Here is a 15501-nt window from a genome sequence, read left to right as displayed (position 1 = left end):
AAAATATGTTTATCATTGCCTTTTGTTTTGTTGCTGACTTGCTTCCTTGTCTTTCTTATCGTCTTGCATATATTGTTGAAAGTAGAGGTGGGTTCTACACTGTATAAATAACAGGTCCTAAAGCGTGTACCTTTTCTACTGTATCATCTATGTCTCATGTCCCTTTGTTTCAACCAAGATGTGCAAGCATACACAAGATACTGCCATTCAAGTCAGAAAAAGTTCAACATTAGGTTTATTGATACTTGTTAGGTCACAAGGTGCTGACAATTAATCTACAAAGATGGCTAACAATGAAAAACCCTATCGAAAATAAATTTTACGGCGACTAAAAAGCTACACTCATCTTGATATTTGTTCTATGTTACTAAAAGAAATAAAGGTGATTTTTTTTTTTGCATTATCAAACTGAGAAGACAAGTACACTACAACTTATAAAGGTGCAATGAGAAGAATGCCAGAAGATTTATCATTAATGATCATACAATCTATGAATATTTCATACAAGTTATTAAAGGTGTACGACAATATAATACAAGGTTAACCATATTTGGTATCACTCAAACCAAAGCGGCAGATGTTCTTATAATTTGTGAAGCAGGCAAGCAGCACACCAGTTCTGATTCAAATAGCACAAAAACTCACTGCCAATTTGCGAACGTAACAGGGACTATCAATTGAGGTGATTTAAGGTGAGACATACCGTTCATCCAGGAACTCCTTTTTTTTTTTTTTGTCACATGACCTCGAATTGATGAATCTGGTAAAATGTTGCCAATTTTGGTAAAATCTCCTTTGTACTTCCAACCTCCAACTAGCATAGTAGAATGCCATCACTTTTCTCTTCATGTTTTTTAGAGTAATTAAAATATGAGCAGCAAGAAACTGAAGTTAATTGATCTTTGTCCCAGCAAGATTGATTCTGTTGGAAAACTACATAAGCAGACAACTATAATTCTGATATAGTCAGATAAGGCCCAATCGTAGTTCATCCAACACAATTATATAGAACAAATGATATAAAGGTTACTCAGGCAGGGATGGACCCACCATCAAGCCATGGCCAGCCCACACTCCATTGGTCCATACATAAAAATACTATGGTAAAATTAAGTAAAGCAATTTGGGCTTTAATATCCAGTTCCTGGGCCACGGCCCATTTGGCCTGAGGACCAAATCAGGTGGTTTGAAAAATATTAAACAGCTATCCTCTTGCTAATCACTGGATAGAAACTCCCCTTAAAATAAGGGTACACTCTACAAAAATTCCTCCAACAGATTGGCTGATATGAACAGTATATTGAGTTTAGTCAAAACCTTCGACTATTTGTTCTAGAGTAGTTTTCTGATTTAACAGAAGTACAGAACAAGTTTGACACCTCACAGATGGCCCCAACATAAAAGGGAAAAAACTGACATACTATATGGTCCATTTAATTAACTTTAACTCATTTTACTATGAAGAAAAATAAGTTGTTTTTCTTTTCCTGATGCATGTTGAAAGTTACGTTTGATTTCACCATCACAGCTCTGTGAATGAACAAAGAGTGAAACATTTTGTTTGCATCTTATACATGTAAGCACAGCACCTGCAGATATTTCTAAGAACTGATTCATTAGATCACAAAAGTGTCCACGGTATATTTTACTGAAGCCCCTAAACTACCAATTCCCCATCACAGATCTCAAGGCCGCACTAAGCGCAAGTGCGATCCTATAAGGTTCTTCATACCGCTACAGCATCTATAATACTATCCCTTGCAGCAGCGTCGCCGACATGCTCGCACCGGGACCGAAAACATGAGTCAGCCCCCTAACACACCCCGAGACCGAGATCCCCCTAAAGGAGGCGCGACGAGGACGCGAAGTTCCTACGGCGCATTTCGACGAACACCCCACGGACATCACAGACCCCCATACCGCAGCTGCTAGGCGTCACCCCCACGCGCTCGCCCGAGGCTAAGACATACAAGGGAGAGGATCGAGGCGGTGGCGAGTCACCTCCGGCTGCCGCGGGCGCTTGGCGAGGCCGCCCGCGATCGCCTCCAATCGTGCGCCTCCTCCTCCTCCTCGCCGTCCGCCATGGCTGCGGCGCCGGGGCTTGTGGGGGGTGAGCGCGAACGGCGTGGGCGCCGCGCCGCAATTAGCCGATTCGGCCCGCGAGAAATAGAGAGATTTGGACTGGGCCCGAACAGCAAATGAGCAAGAGGCCCATCAAGCCTTTTGTGTGGGGGCCCACACGGTCAGAGACAGCCGGCCTATGAGGCCCAAAAGGTTCTTTGCGACAAGAGGAATACGAAGCAGATTGCTACCAAACGAGATATACGGAAAGAATATTCGAATCACTGCGAAACAAGGAATATGATGTGTGCCATTTATGCATGTAACTCCCCTTTCTTTTAGCTAATCTTTCACCACATTTATCATGTAACTGGAATGGTGGCTTGTATATTTGATTTCGTGGAGGTACTGTTTTTGCATTTCATTTCCAATATGGAGGTTAATGTGATAGCAACAAGTGAACAATGTTAATCTCTCCATTCACAAATAAATGTTTGATTTTGACTTTGAGTTGTTCTACTTTGATTGACAATATTTTTTGAATAATTTAACTATTTACTATTAGCATTGAATATGTATCGTTAGATTTATAATAGAAAGTATTTTACAAATATCTTACATTAACATATATTTGCTTTGGCATTGCTATCGCTTGAAAAATTAATACAGATAAGAGTTTATCAACCAACGATAAATGTTCTAAAAACCGGCGCTGCCGTCTCAAAGGATGTTAGACGCTTACATGGGCCTTCACGTATAGGCTTCCAGGCCACGGTCTCGAGTGGTTCAAGGCCTAGGAAATCCGCCCTTGTCTGCATTTAACTCTAAGTTAGCACTGTTATATACTCTCTCCGTTTCGAAATGTTTGACGCCGTTGACTTTTTAGCACATGTTTGACCGTTCGTCTTATTCAAAAAATTTAAGTAATTATTAATTCTTTCCTATTATTTAATTCATTGTTAAATATATTTTTATGTAGGCATATAATTTTACATATTTCACAAAAGTTTTTGAATAAGACGAACGGTCAAACATATGCTAAAAAGTCAACGGTGTCAAACATTTCGAAACGGATGGAGTATCTTTCTACTGCCAAGTATATATGGTTTTTCTCCTAATGCCAAGAGTTACCTAGGCACCATCTCGATGAGTCTAGGGGCTTATTCACTTTGTAACCACTTTCAATCCTACCGAAATTTGCTAATGCCAAAATTTGGTATGTTTTGGCATTTTCGGAATCTAATAGTGTTGGATGTGTTTAGTTTAAAACCTTACTAAAATTTAGTGGAACTTTTGAGAGTAAAAACTTCTAGAATTGCTGAAATATGTAAGGTTTGAAAATGATAACAAAGTGAACAAAGCCCTTGGTGCTTGGTGTTAGGCAAGACATAGGCGGGCCTAGGGTAGCTAGAGCTTGAACCCTTGGCTTGCCTACAAAATCATGTTAAAATTCTTCAGAATCACCATGTAATTTTTATTGAAAATGAACAGCTTATTAGTTACAGTCTTTGATAATTTCTGACTCCGCCAATGGTGTTAGGTAGTTGGTGAATTTGCTTTTAGCGTCTTCTATAACCATACCTCGGATGAAAACTAACAAGAATTAGAGAATGAAGAGGGGTGAGAAGATATGCAGCTTTTTTTAATCTCATTTTTCAGTCCTGAATTATCTTTAAAATATTTGAACTTTGCTAAAGTTATGACATGAGGTATGTGATCTCCTATGAAAAATCACATAGAGTGTTGTTGATGAGGTGCAATAAATGAGGAGGAAAAAAACCATATCCTATAGATAGATTGAAATTGTAGGGAAAATTGTGATAATGTTGGATAATATGTTTGCAAAATTTATGCCATTACTAGATGATGCCCCGCGCTTTGCTGCGGGATATATATTAGATATTGGAGAAATAATGAAATAATTTGGATTGAAATATCATGGAAATGATTTAAGAATGATGATTTAGCATGTGTATGTTTAGTTTAAAATGAAATAAATTGTAGGCTTAATTACTATATACTTGCATGTTGAGTTTTGTGTGTTTAATGGGTTGATGTGGCATGCTTACATATAGGTTTTAGGAGTGCTAATAAATACTATACTTGCATGTTAAGCTTTAGGTATTTAGTGAATATATTAGATTTATAGAAAGAAGACAATTAGCTTCCACTCGTAGAACAATATGGTCAAGTTTAGTTCCGAACTAACACACAAACTTCCAACTTTTCCATCACATCAAAACTTTATTACACACATAAACTTTCAACTTTACCGTCACATTATTCCAATTTCAACTAAACTTCCAATTTTGGTGTGAACTAAACACACCCTATATACCAGAGACTGCAAAATTTAATTCTGAATTTACACATAGAGGCTGCAAAGGACTCATTCTGAATTCCGGGACAACCGCAGGATCCCAACGCCAAGAAAACCACCACCCCATCATCCGAGCAATCTCGGCCGTCCAATCTCCCCACCCCCACCATCCGGACGGCCGCCGCCACACCCGCAACCCTAGATAGCAGCGTGCGCCCTTCCTTCTCCTTCATCCTCCTCCTCCTCGCGCCGCCATAAATCCTCGTCTCCCGTACCAACTAAACCCCCTTCTCTCTCCGCTGGGGTTCTCGCCGCCGCCGCCGCCGCCGACGATCTCGTCTCGCACCGCCTCTCTCTCGGTGTAAGAGCTCGCCCCGACTCATCTCGTCGTGGGAAGTTCGCGTGGTTGCGGCTTCTCCGCCCGCGCTTGGTCTCGCTGTGTTTTTTTTTTTGTTCGGTGGATTTAATTTTGTTTTGCTTTTTTTTTTTCTCTGGTGTTGCAGATCTGAGATTTGGATCGGGCGCGAGGCCGGCGGCTCCAGTCGGCATGGCGCTTGTGAGTGTCCTCTATCCAATTTCGTTGTTTCCTTGTAGTTTCTGTATGTGCAGTGCGCGTGGCTCAGATTGCCTTTTAAGTAGATGATGTTTGATGCGATTGGGTGTTCATCTGCCTGGATTAGAGGGGATGAGTGCTGCGTTGGTAGATTGATATGATGCGCAATGCGGGTTGTAGGTTCGTGCCTGTGTAGCGTTCCTAGCGTGGATGCAGTTTGCAAGCCACGGGTGTATAGGATTTTCTTTTCGTGTGTGTGTGTGTGGAGGGTTTGGTTAAATGTTGATGTTGAAGTGATAGGGATCCGCTTAGGTTGGTTTGTTTCTTTGGATGATTAGGTCATGTCATTTTAGATTACCTTCTGGTATACTCGATAGGATTTGTTGACTTGTTCTGAGCTCGTTCGAACTCCATGGTATATTAGTTAGTATCTAGAAATAATATGCTTTTGCATTTCAAATGCTTGATTACGTCAGTATCTATCGACAAATAGTAGTTTTTTTTGCGCTTCAAATGCTTGGTCTTGAGAAATGCTGAATCTGGTTTGGTCATTTAGGTTGGTGGAGCTCTGTTTGTTGCATGTATACTAGTTACTCTACAGGTGGAAATAGATAAATTGCCATTTTCATCACTATATTTCCAATGTTTTTCTTTCTATAGGTGTTGCATTGCGGAAGTGGCAACAAAAATGCCTTTAAGGCACTTATTGCTGCAGAGTACACTGGAGTCAAGGTCGAGCTGACCAAGAATTTTGAGATGGGTGTCTCAAACAAGACCCCTGAGTTTCTCAAGATGAACCCCCTTGGGAAGGTATGCGAATGTAATTTATAATTAGATTTGTCCAATAAAGTGAATCAGGGAGACAGGGACTAATCATTCTTTGCAGATTCCTGTTCTGGAGACTCCTGAAGGTGCTGTTTTTGAGAGCAATGCTATCGCGCGCTATGGTATGCATGTAGACTTGTATTTTCTTATTCAAATCTACCTTTTCCAGTTCCATACTAACCAGGTTAATCATGTCCTACTTAAGTTGCTCGCTTGAAGGACAACAGCTCTCTTTGTGGTTCTTCTCTTATCGACTATGTGAGTGATGCATCAAGTATTTGTATTATCATGGCAGAGTGAATTGTAGCCTTGTAGGGCTGATCCGTTGATGATTCTTGCAGTCTCACATTGAACAATGGATGGACTTCTCAGCAACAGAGGTTGATGCCAATATTGGAAGGTGGTTGTACCCAAGGCTTGGTTTTGGCCCTTATGTTCCTGTGGTAAGTTGAATAATTGGTGTATTTCCTTCTCTCTATTGAGCGTTGGCAATCTACGATAATCTAAATATTACATATGCAGCTTGAGGAATTTGCTATTACTTCATTGAAGAGGTCATTGGGTGCTCTGAACACACACCTTGCTTCAAACACATACCTTGTTGGGCATTCAGTTACTCTAGCTGATATTGTGATGACATGCAACCTATATTATGGGTTTGTTCGGATCTTGATCAAGAGTTTCACCTCCGAGTTCCCTCATGTTGAGCGGTACTTCTGGACAATGGTTAACCAGCCCAACTTCAAGAAGGTCATTGGTGATTTCAAGCAAGCAGAGTCTGTGCCTCCCGTTCAGAAAAAGGCTGCTCCCCCTAAGGAATCAAAAGCAAAGGAGGCCAAGAAGGAGGCTCCGAAGGAGGCCCCTAAACCAAAGGTTGAGGCTTCAGAGGAAGAGGAGGCACCAAAGCCAAAGCCAAAGAATCCTCTTGATCTACTGCCACCAAGCAAGATGATTCTTGATGAGTGGAAGAGGCTATACTCAAACACAAAAACCAACTTCCGTGAAATTGCCATTAAAGGTATTATTTCTATTTTGTTTCAGAATTGCTCTATTTGATATATTAAGTATCTCCTAGCAAGTTGTGTGGGGGGCTTGTTATCATTGGCTGATTTTGTCTAGAAGTGTGAATATATTTTTCTGATCTGTCATTATCCATGGGCATATCAGACTATCAGAGGCTATTCAGTCCTGACTGATTGCTCTCCTTGGTAAATTAGACTTTGACCTAGACCATTCACGTTTAAAATTTAATGGTCTTCAATTACTTTTTTTTTTATATCAACCTCATTAAGTTTTGCCATTCTAGATTTGCCTAAGTCAAACATTTGTATCAAACTTTCATAATATATATATATATTCAAATGTTAAACTATGCGAGTTTCTAGAATTTGATGGTTAAAGATAAAAATGTTTGACTTAGGACAAAGCTAGATTGAGATATAATTTGAAATGGATGAAAGTGCAACTATTACTCAAATAGAAAAGAATAATACTGAGTCAACTACTGGTAGCTGCAAAATATTTTGCCCAACTCAGCTGATTTGCAAACATAGACAGAGATCTGCCACCTCTTGCACTAGCTGTTGTGCTTTTTGATGTACTTTCCAGACTCTAGCTCACTCGTGACAGCTTCTCATTGGCATGCAGTCATAGCCTTACTTTCCTGCGGGGCAAGCCACCTCCTATGTAATGACTTGCTTTTCTCGGGAAAATCCAAAATTGTTCTTTACCTTTTTTGAGGCATTTATTTAACCAATGTATAGTAAAAATGGCTTTGGATCTTAAACGTGGGTCGGACAATTATTTCTTATTGTGAAGCCAGCTTATATTAGTATACATGTGTATTACTATTTCATTACAGCAGCTTCTTGTTACAATTTTAGCAATATATTTAGGCATGAACTTAATTTATTCCATTTTCTTGTTTTTGAATTAACAGAGACATTATCACGTCTATTTTTCAGGTTTCTGGGACATGTATGACCCAGAGGGTTACTCTCTGTGGTTCTGTGACTACAAGTACAACGATGAGAACACCGTATCGTTTGTGACGATGAACAAGGTCGGTGGGTTCCTGCAGCGGATGGATCTGTGCCGCAAGTATGCTTTTGGCAAGATGCTGGTCATTGGCTCCACACCGCCCTTCAAGGTCAAGGGACTCTGGCTCTTCCGTGGTCAGGACATCCCCAAGTTCGTCATGGATGAGGTCTACGACATGGAGCTCTATGAGTGGACCAAGGTTGACCTCTCTGATGAGGCCCAGAAAGAGCGTGTCAATGCCATGATTGAGGACCAGGAGCCGTTCGAGGGCGAGGACTTGCTGGATGCAAAATGCTTCAAGTGAGCAGCACAATGTTTAGAAGCAAAATCATCAGTTGCAAAAGTACTATTTAGGACTTGAATTCGGAGTTAAAACAGTTGCCTTTTTGGTGGAGTTTTGTTACTTGCTGTTTATTTGACCTGGTATACCTTTTGAACTGGTTGATTTTTGTGCAATGTCTCAGATTTTGGATAGCTGCTCTTGTTTTGTTGTTTTGGCCCCTCTGGGCCCCGGTGCGTTACGGGCGATGGATGGTGCTATTATTGCACAGTTTAGAATTTTAGATAAGTCTTACCAGCCCTAAGTGTCATAAGTTTTGCCTGCAAGCATCGTTCTGTTGATTTGGTGTAGGATCCACAATCATTACTCCTAGTTTAGTGGATTGTGTAATGGTCATCGATGGGAATGAAAATGGTAAAAAAAATGAAAATGGAATTGAAATGATTTTACCGTATTCCTACGGTAACTACCTTCGATCAAATGCCCTTAACCAAATCCCTAAATTACTTAGGCCTTCAACAAAATCCATAACTTGAGTACAAGGTAATTTGAAGTTTACATAGTGAGTATAAAGTTAAAATCGAGATAATAATTTGTAGTTAACGAGTGTAATCTTATTTTTTTTCGTTATGCAAAGTTAAATGGGAGAATTTACATATCAACTTCTCGGTCAAATCCCTCAACCAAATTCAAATTACTAAAAAATGGTCAAATCTCTCAACCAAATTCAAATTACTAAAAAAAATCTCGGTCAAATCCCTCAACCAAATTCAAATTACTAAAAAATGGTCAAATCTCTCAACCAAATTTAAATTACTAAAAAAAATTGCCCATGCGTTGTGATGGGTGAGGCTATTTTAATTGTATCATTATCCTTTTTTTTTTGTCTAAAAAGTATGTGGGATTTTTTATTTTGATAGTATTGATATCTAATTCTATTTTAATCGTATCATTACCCCTTTTTTTTTTGTCTAAAAAGTATGTGGGATTTTTTTTATTTTGATAGTATTGATATCTAATTCGGAACTTTTATTGGGATGATGGCCATCTCTTTGTACGTTGCTTTCTAATGGCATGGCAAGAATTATGAAGCAATTAGGAGTCCGACTCTCGTCCAAGATAACATGCGAGTTTTTTTTTAAAAAAGAATTTCTTATAAGACTCGCTATGTATTTTTCAAAAATGAACGAATTTAAAAACCGACTCAAATACGAACAACGTACTAAAGTATCAGTGGGAACATTTTTAATTTTTACAATAGTAGAGATATAGTGTAACCTTGAATTTATTTCATCATTTTGTGAAGTTAAATGTGAGAATTTAAAGTCCAATGTTTCTGACATATTATCAGAAACAATTTATATAATGTACTACCTTCGATTCAGGTTATAAGACTTTCTAGCATTGCCCACATTCATATATGTTTAGATTCATTAACATATATATGAATATGGGCAATGCTAAAAAATCTTATAACAAGTAACCTTTAATTTATTTTGTCGTTATACAAAGTTAAGTGTGAGAATTTACAGTTCAATGTTTTAACATGTTATCAGTTTTCGATCGGTATTGTTTCCGTTAGTATAGTTCAATTTCTAGTTTTCCGATATTTTCACTACCGTTTTTATTTCCAGCTTTACTTGATTATTTTTCCGACAAAAATATAATTATTAAAATGATTGAGACGTTTTCCGACTATTTTGATCCCTATCCACACATGACAAACGAATCGATGGTTAAAATGCTGTTGCGTCAAAAATACCAGGGAAAATGCTAGCAAGTAAACGTATCACAAAAAGAAAAAGGTTTGAGTTAACAAATTCACTCGTATGATCTACGCATGGCAAAAGTCTCCAATTTTGTGTGTATTTTCTGAATATACGTCAGCACCGCCACGTACGGTCTACACAAGTACACATCAGCGCGCGCGAAGGTAAAATTTCTAGCCCCCCTCTCAATCATTTTAATCCTTTACCAAGACATTGGCACAAGGGGGTGACCAAACTAATCCTCTCAAAAGAAACACCAAAGCAATTGTTGGTGGATTTCCAACACAACCATGAATGCACAGTGTATGATGTTGTTGCTTGTAAGGGAGCTATCCAGACCAATTTCGATCACATCTACTGCTTTTTTGTTTTGCATCATACTCTATTTTGTACACCGCCTGAATTCTTGTACCGACTCAGAAATGCAGAGTTGAAGCCTCACATCAAATTGATTTGGCGTCATGCTCAGCACTAGAACCCCCTAGAGTTCTTGAAAAGAGTCCCCAGTCCTTTTGGCCAAACTCAACTGTTGCAATAACACAAACGTAAAATTCACTGCAAAAAAAAAAAAAAGCACAAGTTAAAGCAGTTGAGCAAAATGAACTTAGATACGTAAAACATTGCAAAGAAGTCAACCAAGTGTAACAGAACTTCAAAAGGGGCAGAAAAGAAAACCAAAATGCTGTGTCAATAGAAACAAAATAATTAATACCCATATGTCAGATCCTATATTATGCCACAAAATATCTGGGCATTATTCAGATGTGCGCATCTAGATGAGTAAAATCAATGAAGGTATCCACGTATGGGAACAAGAGTGAGGGAGTACCTAGTGTAGCTTCACTTGAACTCTAGGTTCAGAAGTCGTATTTTGTTCTACCACTTCTTAAAATTAGGCACAACATATCAGATAATTCAGAGGTTGAGTTGTAGAAATTCCATGCTTCAAGCATCAAACGCTTCCTTGAACCCTTGAAATGGACAACCTAACAACATATATCAGGATTATCCTGTGCATCAGTTGATGGGAAATAAATACAAGGAAGCTATACAATGAGCACATTTCTAATTAGATCAACATGCCCCTGGCAGTCTGGGAGCCAGAACAGCAAAAATCAGCACGTGCAACAACATCGAACAAGATATCAGAACCTCAAGCACATCGTGGCATCATCAGAATAAGATAAAATTGAAAATAATGTTCATTTCATTATATATTTTAATAGCTGTACAAAAGAATTTGCTAAGAAAACCATTTTCTTTTAGTGTTAATACATAAAAAAAATCTCCCTCATCTGTAGGAAAAATGGTGTACCTTTACATCCAATGGCATACCATGGAACTGTCCAGCACCTTCAGGTGGTGTCCAATTATAAACTGCACAAGGCAAAAAGAGAATAGATGTTCCATTCACTTCACCTGTAAATGCCTCATGCTTAGAAAATTTTGAAAAAGCAGATGGTAGATAGGACTTCACAACCCATGCCAGTGCTAATTGATCACCAAGCATGCGGGAAGCCTCCATATACTTCAAGTAGTATGCCTCAAGGACTTCTTTGAAGAATTCAATAGCCCTAAAAGCCAAAAAATAAATTTAGTTATATAAGCATTGTCATCTTTCTATATTAAGATGCTTCATAGACATAACTTACTTAAAAATGCCATCCCTGGTTCCTCTTACTGCTACAAATCCAGAATTCAAAGGCTGGCCTTTGTTATTTCGAAAAGTAAGAGCAAGGTGACAATGAGGATACATCTCGAATATATGTCCAAGATCAGTAACCACTGCTATATCAGAATCAGTGAAAATTAGATGATTTATATCTTCCACTGTCTCAAGCTCCTCAAGTCTTTGCTCCAGAAAGGCCTGAACATGGACAATACACAAAACTTAGAGCTCCAGAAAAAAGAAACTTAGAGCTCAAGAAAAAATAAATGCATAAAGATGGCCTGATAGAAGTAGAATGTAGACTGCATAAGCAGTAGTATGTAGGATAAAGATGGCCTAGAATGTAGACTGCATAAGCAGTAGTATGTAGGATAAAGATGGCCTGATAGGATTGTTTGATGTTGGTGTGTGCAAATTTGCACTAACCAACATCAAACATTGAGGGATGTAGGTAGTATGAAGAGAACGTTGAGACACAGACTTACTATGTAGGACCTGATCCTCTGAAACATCAAGTTTCCTCGAGAATAATTTCCTTCAATAGGCAATATCACAGCACTCCCATGAGTTAACTTTGAATTAGGATCGGTCAATATGATCACGTTGCTTCTTGGCATTGACACCTGCAAAGGTTCTATAAATAAGAACACATATTAAACAACCAGCATCATTATCGCTAGTGAAAGACATAGTGCATAGGTACAAACTGTAATCAAACTCATACTTAATTTCAACAAAAGTATATGATAATGATGTCAGCACTTACTTTCATATTGTGTAAAACAGATTCAATTGTTCTCTCTTCTCTAACACAAAAAAAAAGCACTTACCAAGAGAGAGGACATAGCTTAGCATTTGAACCAGATTATGAATTAAATATTTTGAGAAATAAACTTGACAAATAGTTTAGAACAAATGGTATAAGTAATGCAGTAGAAGAGATTTTTTTTTTTGGTTGAGAAATCATATTTTAAAATTGTGAAGCAGATAATCGGCAGTAATAATCTGGTGAATAAGCTGAAAAAAATTGTCTAAGCTGGGAGGGCTTGTCTATCAATCATTCATAACATATAAAGAGTATAACTAGTTGTAATTAAGCATATTAGCAGTCAACTACCAGCTGTCACACAAACAAGAGAAGGAAGGAGACATACCTGTATGAAACCAATGAAAGTGTTGAGGATAGCCATGGACCTTCCCACCTTGCTATAAGAATGCTTTCCAACTGTGACAACATTAGATGGGAGTTTGCTTGCTTCAGCTGGATCAGAGTTGTATGTCGTGAATACTGTAACAAAAGTAACATGCCCCCTGGAATAATTTCTTTCACTTGATAATCCAATCTTATTAACAGCTTTTAGTCCTGAGAAAAATAGATAATGCAGTCAGCCATAAGAAACTTGAAAGATGGTGTTAACATTAGCTTACTCACTTAACAGAAATAGATGCTTCAGTTTAACTAAATACTCCACCAGACAGTGTTCACAGAGTTAGAACAATAAGATGTGATACATTCCTATGCAATTTCCCTCAAACAAAATCGACAACAAACAATTGTAGATAGAAACGATACATCCAGCCAACAATGATCCCAGTGCTCATTCAATCATTCCTGATTCTTTGAACAAGAAACATCACTAGACTTGAAGCTACCATATGTTATTTCCCCAATTGCAAGCATGGTTCTGCCAAAAGCCACATCCAAACCGAGCAGCATTTGGGCCACAGAACAGCAAACGGATGGGGAGTACGGACGAGGAAGGAGAAGAAAACCTTGGCACTGGAGGCGGTCGGGGCGTCCCTGGCCGGCGGCGGGGCCAAGCACGAGGCGATCCGGCCGCGGCAGCCTCGGCGCGGTGGGCGGAGGCAGGCATTGGCGCCGCCCCTCCGGCGCGGCGGGCGGCGGAAGGCACAGGCCCTTCTCCGGCGACCAGCTCAGCTGCAGCCTGGAGACTGGCAAGAACCGGCCACGGATCGGATCCGGTGAGGCGTCAGCCGCTGCTAGCCGTGCTCGCAAGAATCGAGAGAGGACGAGAGGAGGATGCTTTTGGTTGGCGGGAGCGCACCTGTGAAGACGAGCGGCGCGAGGAGGAGCAGCGAGAGGAAGGGGACGGCTCGGCTTCGTGGTCGCCATATCCGCCACCTCGCCATGGAAGCGGGGGAGGAGAGAGAGAGAGAGAGAGGAGGAGAAGGAACAGGAGGTGCAGCTACAAGTGGAGCTCCGGGAGCCCGATCGTCCACACCCTCCACTCCAGGCGCTCGTCGCCGCCGCGGCCGCCCCGGAAGCGGCGGACTCAAGCAGCCGCTCACCGCGGCGGAGCTCTCCGAGAACCGCCCCCCGACCACGCCCGAATCCCTCACTTCCCCTGGCTGGACAGGGCGGCGGTTATGGCCGGGGACGATGAAAACGAGGTGGCCGGAACCGACGGGGCGGGCGGCGCTGGGGAACGCCGGCGAGGCGGCGGGGGAGGTGGCGGCGGCGGCGATGTTCGTCGGGGAGGCGGCGGCGTGATTTGTTCTGAAGGAGGCCTCTCGATCTGACGTGTGGGGCCAGGGGCAAAACCGTCCTAAGAGAAAAGAAAATGCGAAAGAAATTCAGAAAAAAATGAAAAAGTATGGTGAGAGGGGCTTGGACAGCAGGAATTGGTAGTTAACAAAATCTGAAAGCATTTGTGAAAGGAATGATAAATTTTGAAACTGTTGTGAAATGGATGACAGATAGTGAAATTTCTTGGTTGGTAGGGTACCTAGCAGCTAAACGCTTACTTGATCTGTATTTGTGCTTTTTTTTTCATTTCTATGTAAGTATTGACTCTGTAACGGGTTTGTATCCAACTATTCAAGCACAACAAATATAAGTTGGAAGACAAAGTTAGGTGGTACTCCCTCCGTAAAAAAAGAAACCTAGTTGGTAGCCAACAATAGAGTAAATTGCATCCTCAGTACACGAACTTATCAAGTGGGTGTAATTTAGTACACGAATTTGTAAAATGCTCATTTTGGCACATGAACTTGTCTGGTGCATGCGGAGGAAGGAGAAAAGGACGCTACATGGCTAATTTTATTGATTTAGAAGCTGATTAGGATACTGTGTAAACATATATCTGAGAAGGTTGCTATTAGATATACACATCTTCAATAAAAAATAGAATATGATATAGTGATAGTAGAAAAAGATTAAAAAAATGAGCAATGATATAAATGTTAGAAATATATGAAATTCATCATTTCTATAATGAAGGATAAAGTAGAGATCAAATTTATAAATATGGCATGTCTTATGCATGCTTACTACACATATACACGTCATATCTTAATCAACATCAACTTCGTAAAATTAACATTGACAAGTTCTTTTGGTCCTTGTTCGCACGAACTAGACAAGTTGACGTACTGAAACGAGTATTTCACAAGTTTATGTACTAAATTGCACATAGCTAACAAATTTGTATACCACCAATACAATTTACTCCCAATAATATGCTCCTAATTACATCCTCATCAACATTACCCACATAACTATGTTAGTTCAACAATGCGCACACACTCAAAATAAGTTACATGAGAACATCATCAAGCTTACAAGCCCGATGGTGGATTGGGATTTAGTGCAATTGCTAGTGTAACTACAACTTAAGCGGTTGTGCTATCACCACATGATAACAAATCAATGTTTCAGATCAATGCATCATTGTAGCGTCTATACACTTTAGCAAAAATTATTGTTTTACGTGTTTTGTAGCAACGAATCTGGACCGTTGGATAAAAATACAAATGGTCTAGATTACTTGCAATCATTATTGTGCAGTCGTAGTACCAACTGCACTTGATCTCAATTCGCCAATGAAACATTAACTCTGCACTGTTTGACCCTTTAAGTCTACGTATTACTCTGTACTGCTTGATCCTTTTAAGTCCGTGGCACATTGCACTCATATATGTACATGACCTTATAATAAACACTTAAATAATGGGGAATAAAAC

General features: G+C 39.8%; 2 protein-coding genes across 2 annotated transcripts; one reads left to right on the top strand and one right to left on the bottom strand.

The window, feature by feature from the left end:
- Positions 1-4612: 4612 nt before the first annotated feature.
- LOC4341354 (elongation factor 1-gamma 3-like) lies at positions 4613-8509 on the top strand. The gene is made up of 8 exons (NM_001402865.1): positions 4613-4742; positions 4885-4937; positions 5595-5744; positions 5821-5881; positions 5965-6017; positions 6101-6202; positions 6282-6777; positions 7724-8509. The coding sequence occupies exons 2-8, from the start codon at positions 4929-4931 to the stop codon at positions 8101-8103; spliced, it is 1251 nt and encodes a 416-aa protein (NP_001389794.1). The 5' UTR covers positions 4613-4742; positions 4885-4928; the 3' UTR covers positions 8104-8509.
- A 1405-nt stretch (positions 8510-9914) lies between these two features.
- On the bottom strand, positions 9915-14061 carry LOC4341353 (uncharacterized). The gene is made up of 8 exons (XM_015785761.3): positions 13584-14061; positions 13291-13470; positions 12672-12880; positions 12003-12140; positions 11501-11715; positions 11164-11422; positions 10678-10834; positions 9915-10403 (listed from the first exon to the last, which is right to left on the bottom strand). Exons 1-7 carry the CDS (start codon positions 13666-13668, stop codon positions 10706-10708), a joined length of 1215 nt encoding a protein of 404 aa, XP_015641247.1. The 5' UTR covers positions 13669-14061; the 3' UTR covers positions 9915-10403; positions 10678-10705.
- Positions 14062-15501: the final 1440 nt, after the last annotated feature.

The sequence above is a fragment of the Oryza sativa genome, chromosome 6, assembly GCF_034140825.1.
Source record: "Oryza sativa Japonica Group chromosome 6, ASM3414082v1".
Classification (NCBI taxonomy): domain Eukaryota; kingdom Viridiplantae; phylum Streptophyta; class Magnoliopsida; order Poales; family Poaceae; genus Oryza; species Oryza sativa.
This window is presented reverse-complemented; position numbering and strand designations above follow the sequence as displayed.